At 36.3% G+C, this 20487-nt stretch overlaps 1 protein-coding gene across 5 annotated transcripts in view; it reads right to left on the reverse strand.

Annotated features, from left to right (window-relative positions):
• The window catches only part of LOC130559485 (synapse differentiation-inducing gene protein 1), a 67006-nt gene extending 54206 nt beyond the window's left edge, over positions 1–12800 (reverse strand). For 2 of the 5 annotated variants that reach the window (XM_057342595.1, XM_057342596.1), the window contains exons 1-3: positions 12436–12800; positions 9707–10321; positions 3402–3539 (exon numbers count right to left, since the gene is read on the reverse strand). In XM_057342595.1, coding sequence (XP_057198578.1) covers positions 3402–3539; positions 9707–10231 — 663 coding nt within the window. In that variant the 5' untranslated portion in view covers positions 10232–10321; positions 12436–12800. Of the gene's footprint in view, positions 1–3401; positions 3540–9706; positions 10322–10806; positions 10897–12435 lie in introns of all 5 variants that reach the window. The other 3 variants (XM_057342594.1, XM_057342597.1, XM_057342593.1) reach the window with 3 other exon arrangements.
• Between the last annotated feature and the right edge of the window lie 7687 nt (positions 12801–20487).

Below are 20487 nucleotides of genomic sequence, written 5' to 3' on the forward strand. Positions count from 1 at the left end.
GCCAATAAACGAAACTAATAGACGGCTGCAGGAAAAAGTGAAAAAAGAGCCATTACACCTACACAGATTGTTAGATGACTTTGACATCGCCCATCCATTAAGTTCCCACCAAATCCCAGTGAAAAGATGAAGAGCCTTATAGCAACACTGAATTCATAATACAAGTACATGACCATTCAGACTGTATTACAGTGCCTGGAGCTCTCTCTCGCTCACACACTTTTTCATTTAGAACTATGCCCTCACAATTGACTTTGCTGTAAAAAAAAGAGTAATTTCATTTTTAGGTAAGCTTTGTGCCTATAAAAGACAGAAAATTCATAAATGGGAGACTGGGGCTAGTTGTCACATGGGCTATAAATCAATAACTACAAAGTTTTGAGGCAAAAATATAAATTATACTTAGTTTATCTTTTATTTTCTGGTTTTAAAACCATGTTTGAAAATTAATTTTAGGTAATTCTGTCCTTCAAACTACAATTCACAGATCATCATGTAAACTAGCAATAATGCTGTTTGGTAAGAAAGTATTTGTTGTGTTTGATAAACACACTTGAATACAATTTGGCAAAATTCGACCCTAAAAGGAATACTGTATAGCGTCAAACACAAATCCAACTTTTACCATTAGAAAACCTTTTGGGTGTGTAAATCCAACACAATATGAGATAAAAAATGATCCATACACAATGAATCAGTGCAAAAGCTCATATTTGCACGATATATATTATATTACCAATCCAACCCTGTCTGAAATCAACAGGAAAATGGGTGAAGTGTGATTTCTTTTGATGAACGTCACTCAGTTTGCCTTAGAAGCTGCAATGCTCACAAAAAGTTTTATTATATTACATATAAAAATATTATATTACTGCACATCTGGTTGTGTTAAAGTGCAGCTGTGGTATTTATCCATATGTGGTATTATATTGACAAAATTACAGCATAATTTATTCCTGAAGACATGAAGAAATTGATGCACCATTAGTTCAACTAAACCAATCCCAACAATGGAACATGAGAGGCACGTTGAAAATGTTGATAACAGTCAAGACACATTTCATCATAACCATCTTTTCATCTGTTTCATCACCACAAGCTATCATTGGGCTTTCAAAGGCAAAGACCTTTTGTGATTGTTCTAATTTCAATACTTGGACATACTGTACTTCATTCAGTTTAGATTTTACATTCGGTTTAGATAAGTGCACATCAATGACTATACCAGTTCTAGCTAGTTTGTAGTGTGCAGGTATGACTAATGTGTACATTACCGTATAAACATTTTAACAGGTTGCATTATATCAAGATCTGTTTGTTTACGTGACCCGAGCGGGCTGTGCATAACAACACGAGCTCAGCCAATGGAATATCTTTATCATTGAAATGGTTTTGAAGCTGAAAGGCCGTATAGAAGGATTTCAGAGAATTGATTTTGGTGTAGGCTTAGATTTTAAGAGTCAGGCTCAGAAAGGTTTTCTGTTTTTTTTTTCACATAGAGAATTAGAGAGCTGTGGGTGTTGAGTCGTGATGTGCTGCGTGAAAGAGAAAAAGTGAGAGAGCAAGAGAAAATAGAGCGAACAGAGGGTGAGAGAGAGAGCAATAAACTCCCTCTAAAGTAAAAATAACAAATTCGAGAACCGAATGCGAGTACTACACAAGGTAAATCTCACATCCAAGATTCTACATTTTACACGAAAACGTTCGTTTTACATTTGACCTATAAGAATTTAAGTTACGTTTTATAGTAGTTATATATTATTTAAATGTATATTAACACCATGATACTATTTGTTGTATTAAAACTCCTTTACGGTAATAAAAAATTGATTTATTATTAGGGCTGTCAAACGATTCATCGTGATTAATCGCATTCAGAATAAAAGTTTGTGTTTACATAATATATGCTGGTGTTCTGTGCATATTAATTTTGTATTTATAAACACATACACATAAATGCATATATTTAAGAAAAATATAACTATTAATAAACTTTTATTTACAATTTCAATTATTGATAAATATAAATTAATACATTTAAAATTTATAGACAAGTATGTGTATGTTTTGTCTTTATAAATACAAAATCCATATGCACAGTACACAGATATATATATTATGTAAACACAAACCTTTATTCTGGATGCGATTAATCACGATTAATCGTTTGACAGCCCTAATTAGAATTATTCTATGATACTAATCTTTACAGTACTTGGCAAAAGACTACTACACTTAGGGTTAGAATCTAATGCAATCACCTTTGTACTTTTGTAATGTTTCATTATTCTCCAGTTCTTCAAATTATTGTTTGGACTTTAAAGGTGCTATGTTGAGTTTTCAGCTCATTCCTCCCCTCCCTTTCGAAGCACTACGGTGGCTGACACAGAACTAAGATGTTTTTCACGTTTTTCGCTTCTTTGCCAAAGGAGATAACGTATTTATGAAACGCGTTCTGTAGAGAAGTTTTTAGAGCTACTGTAGAAACAACACGGTGAATTCCATGTAAGGGGACTCGCGGTGTCTATAGATAGAAATAGCTCATTCTAAGGTCATAAAAACATAACGCTTCATTATGTAAGGTCTTTATACACCTCTGAACACATAGTTATGTATATTATATTGCAAACTGTACCCTTTAAATAAAAACCTCAATCCTTTTAAAACAGGCTCCATTTTTTTCATGTGGAAGTGTGTGAAACACTTTTTCTGTAGTGTACACTTGTTTTGAGATAAACGGCGCCTCCCTCTTTGAGCGTGGTGTCTGTAAGCAATCTCTCTCCTCTCAGGAGCATTGCAGTAAGCTATAAATACATTTGACACTGCAGCAAACTACAGGTGCCTTTATGAAATAATGTGCTACCTGAGAAAATCTCCTGTTCTTGCCCTGCAACCTCGAAAATGACAACGCAAAAAAGATATTTGCTTGCACTTTTAAATGCTCATGCTTGAAGCAATGACTGGCTTTCTCTGCAGTGCGGTATGATGTACGGTATACAGTAAGCTAACTTCAATAATATGTATTAGTGATGTCATGTTAATAAAACTAAACTGAATCCAATTAAAACAAGTCTTGAACACAAAGGTAGCTTAAGTGAATAAAAAGAAAAATGTAAATGAATCATACTTCACTTCACTTTTAAGTAGGCCAACCACTGCCATATCCAGAAATGTTGCACCATAACATCATTATTATAAAACGAACACTGCAGCGTTCTAGAATTCTTGATGAGATACTTTCACATACAATCAGATTCTGTTTATAAACCTGTCAGTTACTATTTATGAACCATTGGTGTCTTTTGGCGTATACTGTATGTAAAATTATTGTAATGCAAAGAGACACTGATTGCATTTACCAAAGACATGGGCTTATTAGTTTGCGGTTGAGAGATTCTCACCTCGTGTGACAGGTAGAAAGCTGCGATGCCAAGGGGCCAGAAGCAGCAAAGCATGGAGAAAACGCTGAGGCCCAGGTGGTCCCTCGGGGGCATCATGAGGAAATTGTCTTCACTCTCTGAATCACTCGAGTACTCACTCTGCACAAAACAAACAAAACGCTCAATGAATCAAAACACAGCGGTTATAATTCATGGATCAACTGATAGTGCTTGCTACGCCAAAGCGATGAGTTTGGTGTATAATGTATCAAATATAGCAGTCCCATGTTGCACAGCAGGTATGTTTGTGCCTTCTGTTCACTTTGATAGAGTGTAATATGTAAAATATGACAATACATCTTGCAATAATTATGCCTCCAAAAAGATGCAAACTTCTATTTTTTTTAAGATTATTTTTCAAAGATTTTCAATGGTTTCAAAGTGTTACAGTGACTTTAAAGTCAAAGTCAAATGTAATCATAACATGTAATGTTACTTTGACATTCCAGTCTGCACATTATAGCTTTTAAACAAGCAAAATGGCTGGAAATATACAAATGATTTGATGCACAAACACTTTTCATAAACATGTATGTTGTTTTTCTAAGTATGTATGTTACTGCTTTAAGTGTCACTTCCCATCTTTTAGAATAATAGTAACCTCATCAAAACTATGGAATAACACAAACATTTTGTTACGTTATGATTGAACACATTAAATAAACCAAAACTATATAATTATAATTTATCATCTTGGACTATATTTTTATTTCAAATTCTTGGTGTTCACCCTGAGATGTTTTTTTAAACAGTACTGAAGAAGTTCTTATCTATAATGAGCTCTAACAGGCTGTTTTTCCTCATTATTTAAAGTAATCAATTTCTAATACATTTCTATAATATATAATTTAATTTTTGTAATAAAAAAACTGAACTGAACTGTGATGTATGTCTGCACATTTTAATAGTGATTTTTGTCTACATCAATTATAGACATTTAAGATAAAATGTCTGCCTTCAGACAAAAAGTTATATATAATATTTCCCTCAATTTCCATTTGAATATGGCAACACATACAGTATTTCTACCATTAACTCCATTGCATATTTTTTACCTCATTAAACGCTCTTAGTATTATTCTTAAGAAACCTGTGTTATAAATTTTGTTATACACAAATGTTAATATTTTTCACATAATTATTTGTTCATTTGTACAAAAACATCTATACTGTACATTTTGCATATTCGTCATCGGTGTAACAAAACAAATGTATCAGGTGATGTGCTGGGCAATTCATTCAATAGAAACAGCAGCGTGCAGTCTGCAGGTCACAGAAATGATATCAGATGATTAATTATCACTTCATATTTGCTCGAGTTGTGAAATGTGTTGCCTACATAAGCGTGTGTAGATGGCTGTTGCCTGTTTCACCTTACTAACTGTACAAAACCCTAAACATCTTCCACAATCTGGCTCTCTTGTCACCAATTTGCAGCAAAATGACCTTCTGCATATGTTAACACAAAGAGGGGCATAGTTAACAGCACCAGCTGGGGGGTGAAGCTCTCTCTCTCTCTCTCTCTCTCTGTCTCTCACACACACACATGACTCTGAAGAATGTTGGTCATCGAACAACATTGACCCCAATTGACTTCCATTGTATGAACACAAAACCACAGAGACATTTCTCAAAATATATTCTTTGCATGCACTGAAGAATCACATCACATCTCTCATCTCTCTCAGTTGATGTATAAACACAAAGTTGTAAAATAGATTTACATTAATATGACTCAGTCACATCCAAAGGGATAAGGGATAGTTCATCCAAAAATGAAAATTCTGTCATCATTTACTCACGCTCATGTAATTGCATACCTGTATAAATTACTTTGTTCTGATGAACGCAAAGAAAGATATTTGGAAGAATGTTAGTCATTAGTTAGTTCATTTCAGTTCTGGGACATCATTGACTACCATAGTAGGAAGAATTAAATGGTCGTCAAATGTGCCCGAGAACTCTTTGTTTTCCTAAATTCTCCAAAATATCTCATTATGTGTTCAACAGGAAAAAATTTTTTTAAACAAATTCCTACTATGGTAGTGGATTGAACCAAGTTGAAAATTGCTATCATTCTTCCAAACAAAGAAATTTATACAGGTTTGAAACAACCTGAGGGTGAGTAAATGACAGATATTTCAATTTTGGATGAACTATCCCTTCAAGACTGTTTTGGATCTCCTGATGAGTTAAATGCTATACAGTAATATACGCGTGCACTGCGATCCGCACATGGGTGTACATGTGATGCGATAGGACTTTCTTTCATTATCATTATATCGATCACAGTTTAACTTCCAAGAATCCATATTATGTTACACATAATATGAACGCTTACAGATAGTAAATAAATTTACAGTCATATCTTTCTCCAAGCAAAGATTGTTCGCGTTGTGAAAAGAAAGTAGGCTACTGCTGTACGATGAATGAGATCTAAATCTCAACACTGCGCAAACTTCAATACTGCACAATGGCCACTAGGTGGCGATCATACACCATGATAATTAAAACACACTTAAGTGAAACTAAACGTTGCGGTGTCTCTAGCAATTTATTCACAGCGCTCTGCACTCATTGTTTAAAAATATTACAGCGAGGGTCTCGATCAAGATAATAGAAATGGGATTAGCACATTCTCGGTGAGTTGCCTTTTAAAAGTCTCTCTCAGCACAGCGCAAATTTAAAAGAAGTGATTGTTTGGACTTAGTAGCGGAGGTTTAACTGTTATGCTGGGCTTGGATTCGTGGCGGAAGAAAGTAGTTCTCTGTTTCCTTTAAAACCGGAGGGGTTTAAACACACTCCGAAGTTGTTTCTGGATTATCTACAAATTTGTGCCGTCGAACTGATTTATAAATGCAATATCGCTATCGTAGTCGTGTATGTAGTCTTTTTATATCTGCATGGCTGTGATTGCCTCTGGCCTAATCACAGCCATGAAGATATAAGAACACATACACGACTACCCGAGCGATATTGCATTAATAACAACCATGCAGCTTGATTATCCCTATATATCAGACTGGATTATGAAGCATCTACATACTGTAGTAAAACTGAATTTACCGGAATATGTAAATCATTAAAAACTATAAATTAACCCCTAACAGGTCAAAGCTCCACTATAACATGCAGCTGACATGAACTATGCATACAATGTAAATGGTGAAAACATTCATGCATTGTATATGACTCTTTCGTCTTGAGAACACAAAAGAAGATATTTTGAGGAATGTCTCAGTGGTTTACAGTGGAAGTCAATGGGGTTCAATGTTGTTTTGTTACCAACATTCTTCAAATTATCTTCTTTTGTGTTCTCAAGATGAAAGAGTCATATAAGTAAGAAATTCATACAGGTTTGGAAGGACATGAAGATGAATAAATGATGAACGAATTTTCATTTTTGGGTGAACTATCCCTTCATTAAATGTAACCTTAAATGTTTCTATTGATGGTCAATATGTCATATTTATAATTATGCAAATATACATGTTTGATTGTTAAATTCCAGTCCAACCTCATTGACAAACCTCAGCACATTTTACAGCCTCTCATTCAGATTGGCATTTGCTGTGAGATGGCACGTTGCTCTGCTAACCTGGCACATCTCATTCCAAACAGTGTGTCATTTGAAACAACACGAGTGAGGATGTAAAAGCCCAACAGATTGAGAAGTGTGCTTGCATAATAGGAATGTCAAGTGTTCCATTAATTTGATTCCAAAATGAACTTCAAAAAGGTCAGAACATAATCTAAAGGATGCGATAATGAAAGATCCGTTTTTGGCGTGACAGGGTTCTCTTTGGCTAGGTAAAAATGCAGTGAATGTAAAAACTGATTAAAATCCTTTATTCGTTGACTCTATTCATTTGATATCTTATTAGCTATAAGTGTTTTATTATGGACTAGCCAAAATCATGATAATACATACAGTACATATGTAGTTTATATACGTGCTGACAAAAAGCAATGCAATGACATTATCAATTATTTAAAATTCATATTCTATGTGTATGAAAAACTGATGCAAGATCGAGTCTTAATTGAAAAATCTAAAATCTAGGCCACAAGACTTTCACAAAAATTCCATTACAGAAATAGAAAAAAAAGAAAATTCTGTCATTACTTGCACACATCTTGTTCCAAACTCATGAGATTTTTTACATAATCTTCACGCAGCAATCAGTCAACTGCAAAAAGGAATGATAAATAAAAAGTGTTACGGGTGCTAATAAATATATTTTATATATGGTTAAATTAATAACACCTTTTCTTTTCTGTGGTTGTTGTTATAGGTAAACAAACATATATGAAAACATGGCAGATGTAATATGTCTGAGAAGTGTGTGTCACAGGATGCATACACAATATAAAGAATGTATTGTTTTAACAGTCAGGATATATTTTATTTTATTGAACACGCACAGTACGTGATGTTGGACACAGGGTGGGATTGTATCTGCCACGACTCATGTATCCGTCGTTCTGTGCAAACAAATTGTCTCCCTCCCACAATGCAACAACTAATCCTTTATGGTAACACTGTCACAATTTATTTTTATGTTTTTAAAGGTATAGTTCACCCATGAATAAAATTTTTCAAAATTTACAAATCCTCGCATATAAAGGATAACTTCCTTTTTTAGATACATAGGTCAAAAATATGCCCTAATTTTCCTTATACTGGAAGTGACTCAACATTCTATAAATCCAAAATGCACATACATCAATCATAAATGTAATCCAAATAACTCCACTGGGTTAATAAATGTCTTCTGTTGTGAAACGATGTGTTATATTGAATTTATTTTATGTAGTCAAAACCACTCCATTAAAGGGATACTTCACCCAAAAATTCTGTCATCATTTACTCACCTTCGAGTTGTTCCAAATCTGTATAAGTTTCATTGTTCTGATGAACACAGAGAAAGAAATTTGGAAGAATGCTTATAACCAAACAGATTTTGCACCCCGCCATAAAAAAAAAAATTCTGTCATCATTTACTCATCCTCATTTCATCTCAAACTTGACTTTGTTTCTTCTGCAAAAGAAGGTATTTTGAAAAATGTTGGTAACAGAAAACTGTTGGTCCCCATTGACTTGCATCGGTTTTGTGCCCATACAGTTGAAGTCAATGGGGACCAACAGTTTTTGGAAACTGACATATTTAAAAATATCTTCTTTTGTGTTTTGCAGAGAAATAAAATCACACAAATTTAAAAAGACAACAGGGTGAGAAAATGACGACATAATTTTCATTTTTAGGGGAAATATTCCGCACATTAGCACAAAATCATACACTCTAAAAAAACGTTGGGATATTTCAACTCATCATTGGGTCAAAGATGGACAAACCCAACTGTTGGGTTAAATGAACCCAGAGAACGTTTATATTTGACCAAACAATGGGTTAAAACAAACCCAACCAACCCAACCATTGGATTTGTCCATTTTTGACCCAACAAGGGGTAACCCAACATTTTTTAAAGTGTAAATTGCAGCACGTATCATATGACAACTAGTAACAAGACACACAACAACCACTGATATCCGAAGTTCTCGACGTGACACCAAAAATACTTGAAAACATGCGGCAGAGTGTATATAATGACAGAATTTCAATATTAGATTATCGATTAGATTATCAAAGACATTTCTGGAGCTCAGAGCACCTGATATACAACCCATAACACATCTGCACGCTTCCCTCCACTCGCCTACATTTACACACATTTGTTAGCGGTATCAGAGCAGGTGGCGCAAACAGGCGGGCACCAGCAGGAAACTGGCTGTCCAGACCAGCTCTCTTTACACTCTCTGATCGCCCTCTCTCTCAGTGATCTGGCAGGAGCTCCAGACACGTGCTCTCACGAAGACCAGCAGCACCATATGACGGGTAAAGACACAGCTCTCTTGCTGTATTGGACGAAGGTGTTGTTTGCTGTCTGTAAAGTATTACTTACGAACAACACATTTGTATGAGGCATGAATTATCTTATAAACAATTTGAGCAAATTTTAAACCCTTGACGCATTTAGGGCATCATGAGGCACAGCTTTCATTTGAAGGGACAACCAGTATGATTATGCAAAGATATGCATTTTTATTCATTAATATTTTATCGCCTTTACGCTGCGTTGTGATTACATTTATTCTTGTCTAAAACCAACTTTCAACGTCAACCCAATTAATCTGCAACCTTGCAACCCACAGGTATTTCCTTTAGAAAATCCTAATGGAGTTAAAACGGTATGTAATCTCTCACCTCAAGTTCTTGAAATTCGTCATCGTCGTCATCTACGTCATAGGAAAGTGTTTGGATCTTGGCGTCTTCCATAGAAAGATCCAGAAGCCTGCCGTCAGCGAACACAATTCCATCTTTAGCCGAGCCAGAAGAGGCAGGGGTCATTTCTTCAATGAAAGTGGTCTCGCAGCAGTCCCCTCCCTCACCCCATGCTCTCAACATGCTCTCGGGATAAAGAATGAGGTTGGGCCTGTAATAAGGGTCTATGGCTTGGGGAAGAGCGCTGGGGTTAAGCAACTGCGGGGGCCCTTTCCCATCCTGTGTCCCATTTTTGTCCTTGGACACCACGTGGCCCTGATACTGTGGAGCGGAATAAGCCGACACCAGTCCTTCCTTAGTCTCCACCATTAGGTTATGGGTATTGATCAATCCGTTACGTTTGCAGCATTCAGGACCCAGGTCCCCACTCCCTGCTAATGGTGTCTTCCCTTGATCTCTCTCATCGGCCGCTCCGGGTTCAAGTCCTGTTCTTAACACTCTCTCCATGCTGGTCTATCGGCGCTGGTGAGGGGGAAGGCTCGCCTCACGAATGACTTTGTGGAGGCATGAGGTATAAAGTATCCCTCCCCTTCTCTCCTGCAAGATTCAACATCAACATGGTTATAAAATGGCAGTGGAAGATGATGAAAGATGTGATGCGATTCTTCAGTGTGATGCAAAGAAGATATTTTGAGAAATGTCTCAGTGGTTTTGTGTTCATACAATGGAATTCAATGAGGGTCAATGTTGTTCGGTTACCAAAATCCTTCAAAATATCTTTTGCGTTCTGCAGAAGAAATTAAGTCATAAAGGTTTGGAATGACATGAGGGGAAGTAAATGTAAGAATTAAAAAAATTATGAACTGTCCCTTTAAGTATAATCAGTAAATGCTATGATTTGCAACATGTATGTTTTTATGCAAATTATGCAGAAGAATAAAAAACCTTTACTGCTAAAGGATCCTAGAGTTTTTGTTGTTGTTGTTTCTCAACTATGCGAATGTTGGTTGCTTTTATCTAATACATATCAAAGCATTCAGCATTAAAACATCTTTGTGAACTGTGTCCAATGCTGGGGTCACCTAATGTGTGTCAGCACTTTGATTCTTCTCTTTTTATAAAGATGTCTTCTGTACACAGGGCCACAAGTAAAGTCATCTCACCCATGGCATCTGTTGCAAGAGATGTCAGAATTAAGTGTATCAACTCATCGCAATTCAAATCAGCAAATATGTGTGATAAGGCCTCAACGTGATGTGTCAATAATGCTTTTTCGAAGGGGATACACATATACAGAACATGTGCTAGTTGACAGGTCTAGTAAAGCCTTTTGCTATGTCATAATTATACAAATAATGACATCACAAATGACCAGTTTATCAAATTGAGTAATGAATAACTAATATGCGCTTTCAATGGCCAAAAAATAAAATGTATTTACTATAAGGGATGTCTGTACATTTTCAAACTGACACAAGGCTGAAACATCTGTTAGTTGGGTACAATTATTGGCCAAGTGAGATAATATCAAAACAGCCAAATATCAGACATCATAATTGTTATCTACATTATGCCTTCAATTATTTTCATTCTAACATAAAGTCAGGAAGCTGTCATCAGAAGCAACACTGTAGAAAAACGCTGGGTTGATCCACTTATGGCACAACCCCCAAAGGCTGATTTAAATGATCTTTCTCAATATTTCTATATTTGACCCAACCACGGGTTGAAACCAACATAAATCCAGCATTTATTTGTGTATGTGGCTATGCACTCTTAAAAATAAGGTGCTTGAAAAGGTTCTTCACAGCAGTGCCATTGGAGAACCAAAAAGAATACAAAAGTGTAGCCCGGTTTCACAGACGAGGCTTAAAACTAGTCCCAGACTAAAATGAATGTGTGACCTGTCTTAACTGAATATAACTTGCCCAGAAATGTCTTAAAATATTTCTGTGCCATTGTTTTGTTTCGAGATGCACACCAGTAATTATTGTCTTAAGGCATTTTTATAAAAGTGACATAAATATCTAAATTCAACTAAGGCATAGTCCTGGCTTAAACTAAGCTGCGTCTGTGAAACCAGGTCTAAATGTCAAAACCAAGATCTGCAGATATCTGACTACATATTCATTATTTTAGATTGTTAATGAGACATTAGGCCAAATATGCAGTTCCTATAACACATTACCAAAATAAACAAGCTTTATTTCTTCAATCAAATGCAAGAGTTGTTTGGTAAATGGAAACCAGATGTTTCTATTATATAACGACACGTATTTCAAGATCCAGAAATTGTGCTCTTTGGTTAAGCTAATGAAATGTCGATCTGATTGTCATTCTGTATATTTCTGAAAACACAAACTCAACACACGGTCTGCATTCAGGAGCTGTTCATGACATCTGACTGAGAAACGTGATTAGAGATTACTAGTAAATATCTCGCACGCATAACCATGCATAGTGAAAGCTGTGTTCATGTCTTCAGATCACATGGAATAATTGATCGATCAGCTGCTATAAATACGGTTATCCATCAAGTGATGGTTGCTTTATGATCGGTCCTAGGCGTGCAATGCACCAGTGGAAGAATGAAATGTCAAACGGATGAACAGAGAGGTTTTGCAGGCTTCGGGAGAGCTGTGATGTACTGATGTCATCTTGGTGCAATCATTCATTTGCTGTCCAAGTTCGTGATCTGACTGGTAACTTACCTTCCAAGGTGAGCTGGTTGAGCAGTCCGTGAATTTTGTGGCGAAAAACGAATTATCTCATTGACTCAGTATATGTTTACGTCTTCTATCTTCTCAAATGTAAATCTGGTGAAAGAGCAACTAATAAAAGTCCAAAGTGTCCCGTTTTTGTTCTCGTTTTGGCAAATCGTTTTCCGCTAAGGATAATACAAATCATCACCGAAAGCCTTTCATGCGTACACGATGTCGATTATACTGCATTTTAAAACGGTTTTCTCGCGACTGCGGTAATGTTAGTGAATAAACCGAAGCCTGTTCAGGACCGTTGATGTGTGAGCACTACATCCACTCGCGTTCGCCCTGACTGACTGCAATGTTTATACGTGTGCGCTCGCGTTCCCCTGGGTCCTAAACATCCCACCGATTACACAGCACACATCCTCCTCGATATATGCCTCAAAACGAATAAATGTTGTTGTGTTGAGATTGAAATACAAGTATATTGTTTTGAGGCACAGGGACAAATTATAAAAGGTGTGTCCTCTAAATCAGAAAAAGAAAAAAACAGTCGATATTTCGTTTTTCCGTTTTTCTGTATGCACAAAAATAAAAAATAAACGTTGTTTTCTTCTTATTTCATCTTGAAACGGGAAATCCAATTAATAAATAAACCAAAACGAAATAACGACCCTAATTACTGTTTTTCTCATTTTTGGGTGATGTTGCACGGATTTCTGCGAGCGCGGCAGCGCGCCTAGAGCTCTTCACGAATCTCGCGATCGATCAGTTATCATTTACAATGGCTTCACTCGAGTTGTACATGTTTCATATTCATCAAATGTTTTTAAATAATATGACATATCACGAGATATCGGAAAAGAGGCCGCATGCTCTCTGGGGAACACTGCAACATTATTATGGTCCCTGGTACAGGCTCTGGCATGTTACCTAAAAACAGTAGCCTAAACTGATGTAATGTAATAGTGCAAATGATTACATAAAAACCTCACAGTTTCAACACAAACTGAACATCTTTTATGAATTACTCTATAGCAGGACAGTAGTTTTAGCTGGGGGGAACCTAATGAACTCGGTTGAGTGAGGTTACGGGGGGAGGGGCTGTTCGCATCACATAACTTCTAAATTACAAAAGTAATTTATGGATTTACACCTTTGCTGCTGCAAGCCAGCTGTGGCTACTTAATTGTTTACTTAAATGTCACATATTAAAAGCAATAATGCTAACAAACTTCGACTGTAAGCTTTGGAAAGTATTGTGTGTGAACGGCATTGTTCAATATATATTTTTGAAATATTTTCCACAGTCATGTCCTCCTCTCTCAGTGTGACTCTTTTAGTGGGAGTGAAAAGTACAAACAAAGCATATGCAAATGCATTTATTTCCATTTCGAGCTTCGCAAGTTCGCATGCACTTGATCCCGGTAAGCGGCTGTACATTGCGCATGCGCAAAGCGTGCGCGCGCAGAAGACCCTGGGAAATCACCCCAAAATGAAAAAACTATAATTAGGGTCGTTATTTCGTTTTGTTTTATTTATTTATTGGATTTCCCTTTTAAGGCTGAAATAAGAAGAAAACATCGTTTTTTTATATTTGTGCATACAGAAAAACGGAAAAACGAAATATCGACTGTTTTTTTTTCTTTTCCCGTTTGTTAAATGGAATAATCAAATGATCAGATGATACACGGACCGGACCGGACCCCCATACCAAACAGCTCCTTTGCGAAATATCATGAGACGGGATTTTAAATGTTAGAAATGTGCATACAAAGGTTTCTTATGTAACAGGACCCTGTTGTCACATGACAACCACTGTATGCTGCATTCCATTTACCGTAGAAATCGGATTTCGGAGTTGGGAATAATGCGCACATGCAAACAAACTTCAACAGATATTTGGTCAAAATGAGACATGAAGTTTCAAAGACTGCACGTGGAACTCAGACAGAGAGAACTCATCCACACACTATGCTTCATTGCTATACATGATACATTAATATTCTAGTCAAAGTTTGTAGATATGTTAGATATGCAAACACAAAAGTGCTTACAAATGTTATATGACACATCCTTTGTATAAAGATGGATGGATGAGGTATCATTTTTGTTCATAGGATGCCAAATAAGGCATGTGCCAAAGTTTAAACAAGGGTAATGTTTTTCACAAATATTATACTGGTACTGTAAATCCCTTAACAACCGGGTTAATCTGTGGTTATTATGGTTTTACTTCATATAAAGCATGCTTTTATTAAACCCATGGTTGGCTACAGTAACTACATGGTATCCAATCCATCAAAAAACTGGTTACAAACAGTATTTGATTAAAATTGTGTCTCATTAATTGATTATAAATGAGCAACGCATGTTTTGTAAACTGTGAATATTGATTCGCCCCTTTTTATCCTTTTGAATACAATACAACATTTTAAGACATACTTTTATAAAGCTGTTAAGTATGTTGATGCTGTGTGAAATCATATTGTCAAGGTTTATTTTTTACTTTTGTGATTTTTTAAAGGTTGTTTTGGACTGTTGTGCATGCTTATATTTTGTTTAATTGTATTGCTTGTTTTTATGCTTTATTTTATAAAGTGTATATACAAACAAAGTGTATACAAACAAATAAGTGTATTATTCTTTAAAATTAAACAATAGAAGGCACAAGACAGATCTGTATGTTGTAGCTGGTATGTTGATGTAACTGGGAAAAGCCAATACTAGTAAACATGTTAAGATACAATCACTTTATTAACATAAAGTTAATAATTAGAATAGAAATGTGCTATCAATGAAATACACTAAAATTGTGTATCTTTTTTAATGCAGAAACATAGTACACTATAACAAACGAGCAACAAATATACATCAGTTAATTTAATGCAAAATACGGGTATTATAATAATAAAATATCAACAATAATAATAATCGTTTAAAAATATTTAATTTTCCATTCCTTCTTCCTAATGACTTCATTTCTAATGAAAATAATCGTTTAAAAAAGATTTCATTTTCCATTACTTCTTCCTAATGACTTCATTTCTAATTAAATTTGCTAAATTTAGCTTATGGACTCAATATTTACCATGTAAAACAGAGAACTTCACATTAACAACATAGTCTACTCCAGGCCCGGATTAAGAATTCAGGGGCCCCTGGGCACAAGTGTCTTGTAGACCCCCCCCATACGCACGTACGCACAATAAAGTTTTGAAATAGCCTACAGGGTACTACGTGTAGTTATCACCTCTATCTTATACAGGATTACATTGCCAAGTTACAAACTATGATCACAACCTGAAGGACAATATCAACACCTGTACACATCCTCCATCATACAAGATTTACAACACAACAATGCTTTTCTGGACCAGTAGCAACAATATCAAGACATTTCCCTGCATAATGTAACTCACTGGCATTTGCAAGCACACACTGCCTCACCTCTACCTATTAATTCAGTTCTATCAGATTCTTCCATAATTCACACACAAACACGCCGGATTCACAAAACTGTTCTTAAGAGAAAATATAAGAACTTTATTAAGATAAATTATAGGACGTTCTTAAGAATATTCTTAAGTAATATTTTCTTATAAACATTTTAATTTGTCTAAGAATAAAAGGGCAGACTTTGTCATTGATTATACTATAAGAGTAATTTGTCCTTTGGTTAAACTTTATTTGTGTAAGCACCTCGCGACTCACGTTCTTGTGTAAGCGTGTGTGTTAAACGGCATTAACCAGGGCCGGATTATCCAATGGGCATTATGGGCACCGGCCCAGGGGCCCATGCGCGCTTGGGGTCCAAGAAGGGGGGAGAAAATGTAACATAACCATGTTTTCGCTATATTAATTCTGCAGAGTGCCTGTCTGGCCCGCACACACGCAAGTGCGCACACAAAACAGTGTTTCTAACGTACGCAAGTCTGTCTCTTGATATAGTAACTTTTACAAGCTCTTTAGCAGCTTTTGTTCAGGAGAAGCACAAAGCGAAATATCCAGCGACCTTCCGATAAAGCTTTCATTCAGTGGGAAAATGTCGCCAGTGCTGTCCCACGAGCGCAATGATTCCTTTCCCCCGTGCAGGGATCTCAGTGAGCGGCAGGAAGAAGCAGCACATTCCAGAGGTGACTCCTGAATGAAATGAGTACAAAACAGCGTTTCCAACAACCTGTCACTGTTATCGACTGTTTGAATGTATAAACATGAACACATTTCGTCTGTAAATATGCATATGGTTACCTAGACAGAGGCTGTATGAAAGAATATAGCCAAAATCACCGCTTTTTATGGTGATTTGTTAAATGTCGCGCTAAGTCACTAAACTGAAAATATGTAAATGAAAACGGCTTTATTGTTGTAAATATAATCCATAGGCTAGAATACCCTCACCGTTGTCTTTAAAATCTCAAAAGGTAAGAGTTTTTTACATGTATTTGGTGGTGTTTCTTCGCCAATAATGAATTTTGATATAACGTTGATCAGGTCTAACTGCCTTACTTTACCGATTTTTAGCCTTCGTTATTAGAAAATCCAGAGTGCTTTGCAAAATGTTTACTTACACAGACTCGTGTAAGTATACCTATAATATTCGCTGGTGCTTGTGCAGCAGTTCCCTTAATGGTGACTGACACCAATCTGGCCCCTATCCAGTGAAACTTGAGCTAATGGGTGGTGGCATTCTTGGACTGATAGTCCCTGAATCGGAATATCACAAGCCAAAGGATGCCACTGATCAGGTGAATCCTGAATCGAAGAAGGAGACCGAACCAGCCAATCGAGAAACAAATGCTGAAATCGACCCAGCCAGCCCTGCAAAACTCCAGCGAAATGATGGTGGCATTTCTGGACCAAAGACTGGTACCACTGCAGGCAGTCAAAAAGCAAAGACTGATCTGGTCAGTACCAAGGCAGAGGCTCAAATTGATCCAACCAGCGTCAATCCTATGACAAAGGTTGCCACTGGTATGGTGCCAGTCCAGATGTTCCTTTACCAAGTATCCGGCCAGTCCAAATATGAACACTGGTGCCATTCCCAAAAATTCAAAGAAGATAGAAAATGGCATCAGTCCGAACGTAAAAGCTGGCACCAATCCGAAGATGAAGCCTGTCACTGGACCTGCCAACACGAGAATAAAAGCTGCCGCCATTCCCAAGAGAAAGCCTGAAGTCGATCTGGCCAGACGGAAACCAGAGGCTGGTCCTGGTTCAGCAAATCTTAAACTGAAGGCTGCCACCAATCCAGCCATTTCAAAGGCTGGTGCCAGTCTGAATATAAGCACTGGTGGTATTCCCATGATTCCAAAGAAGACAGAACACGGCATCAATCCGGCCATTCCAAAGGCTGCCGCCAATACAGCTAATCTGAAGAGGAAGGCTGTCACTGGACCGACCAACCCGGTTATAAAAGCATTCCCAAGAGAAAGCCTGAAGTCGATCCGGCCAGACAAAAGCCAGAGGCTGGTGTGCTGATTTAGCCAATCCTAAACTGAAGGTTTACACCAATCTGGATAAACCCAGGCCGCCTGTCATCACCAACATCTCATCTATAAGTGAGTTTACTGTCATTATTACTCTGACACCTTGTCTACACTAATACGTTTTCATCTGAACACACATCTTTTAGTTTTGGCATTCTGTCCACACTTGTTTTGTCAACAAAAATTAAGCTTTTTGAAAATGCGTCTTTGCCAAAGGCTACAGCTAGAGCTAAAAAAGGCTGATGCTAATCCGAATACAATGATGGAAAGCTGCGGTGACTTATTGATCATGTGACCCTTTAACAAAATGACTCAACACAATGTCTTGCTTACAGAAGCTGAGTACCATCCACCTGAGGTCTTCAAAAGGCCTAAATATCATGCAGTTGCTGCAGATTTGTCAGCATTGTGGAGGCCATTGGAATAGTGAACTCATTGTCATGTTCAATAAACCAGTTTTTGATTTTGTTTTATGTTTGTGACATGGTGCACCATCCTCCTAAGTAGCCATAAGACAAGAATAGCAACAATACACAGATAGGCCGTGGTGTTTAAACAATGCTCAATTGGTACTAAAGGGTCCCAAAGTGTGCACAGAAAATATCCCCCACAGCCACACCATTACACCCCCACCAGTCTGAAGTGAACCCTTGATACAAGGCATGGTTGAACCATGCTTTCATGCCAAATTTTGAGCCTAGCGTCTGAATGTCACAACGAGTGGTTATTTGAGTTACTGTTGCCTCTCATGCTCAAAGTCACTTAAATCCTCTTTCCTCTACATTAGGGCTGAAACGATTCCTCGAGTAATTCGAATACAAAAAATCATTGAGGCAAATTTTGTTGCCTCGAAGCTTTGTTTAATCCATTTAACTACAGTACACAGAGCACTGTGTTTCCCCACGGACCATTATTACTGACGCACAGCCCGCTAAACTCTATTCATTAACCTGACATGGTTCTTACTTGTTAGTTTTTGGTAGAGAGATGTACAGTAGATGTTGTTGTCTTCAGTTATGCCCATAGGTTACTATATGGGGATGCTGCAGACCTGGAGCAGGCAGGTTTACGCCCCTGTTGTTCCTTATTTGTCCAGTAGGGGGAGTTGAACGACAAAATAAAATATTTGTAACCGAATCAAACTGTTAAACAAAAATGTAATTACGTATGTGTAAGATTAAAAGTAAATAAATAAACTAAACTGAAACTGGAAGTGCTTCTAGACCAGTGAAAATTAACTATGGTAAAAGTGTAGTAACCATGTTTTTTTGTTGTTGTTGTTGTTGTTGTTGTATTGGTGACTTGGCAAAACCAATCTTATAGGGCTGTCAAACGATTAATCGCACCCAGAATAAAAGTTTGTGTTTACATAATATATATCTGTGTACTGTGCATAATAATTTTGTAGTTATTAACACGTACACATACATGCATATATTTAAAGAAAATCTAAAAATTAATAAACATTTATATATAATTTCAATTATTAGTAAATATAAATAAATACATGTAAGTATTTCCTTAATATGTATTCATGTGTATGTGTTTGTATTTATAAATACAAAATTAATATGCACAGTACATAGACATATATTATGTAAACACAAACTTTTATTCTGGATGCGATTAATCGCGATTAATCGTTTGACAGCCCTACTTACTACAGAAACAATGGCTTAACTAACGATATGCAGAAAAGGTTAAAATATTTGTACATATCTACTAACGGTCTTAATACATATCTTACAGGAGACAATTGATTTGCAATTGCAACTGCAATTTAGTGTTTTTGTTAATTGAAAAATTTATATTACACACAGTTGGATCAGATGTACGGAACAACAATAATATATAATCTACTGTGGCTTAGTTATATACAAATATACAGAAGACTTGAGTGTTTGTTGTGAATGGGCATGTATAGTTACATTCAAATATTAACCATATTTAGCCCATAAGACATTAAGTGCAATCATATGAACTATCAATTAAATATCTGCCATGCATTTAAAACAGTGTCCTGCATACTATTTAATGAAGAAAAACACAATTCACCGCTTTAAGAAATGTCTTTTTTTCTTCTAAGAAAAAAGTGACAAGTTTCTTGTGAACAACATTATTTATTAAGACCATTATCAAAAACAGGATTGATGATCATTATAGGATGGCTCTCGATAATGACTCCTATGGGTTGCCACTCTTCTTCAAAATGTTCTTAATCCTCCTGTCAAACTGCTCCCGCTCACTGATAAAAGATTATCAAGTTGAACACAAGTTGAGTTTGAAAGGATCTGAGGAGAAGAATGACAGAAAATTGCCAAATGCAGATGTGTAAAGCTTTTCACATCATACCCAAAAAGATTTGAGTCTGTAAAGGCGCTATAACCATTTTCTGAGTTGAGGGTATGAATACTTATGCAATGTACTTATTTTTGTTTTTATTTTTAATAAATTTGCAAAGCTGTCAAAAATCAGTTTTTTGTTTCGTCATTATTGTGCATGGAGTGTAGATTAATGTAAAAAATAATCATTTAAAGTAGTTTAAGATAAGGCAGCAGCATAACAAAGT

This window comes from Triplophysa rosa, linkage group LG9 (assembly GCF_024868665.1).
Source record: "Triplophysa rosa linkage group LG9, Trosa_1v2, whole genome shotgun sequence".
In the NCBI taxonomy this organism is placed as follows: Eukaryota; Metazoa; Chordata; class Actinopteri; order Cypriniformes; family Nemacheilidae; genus Triplophysa; species Triplophysa rosa.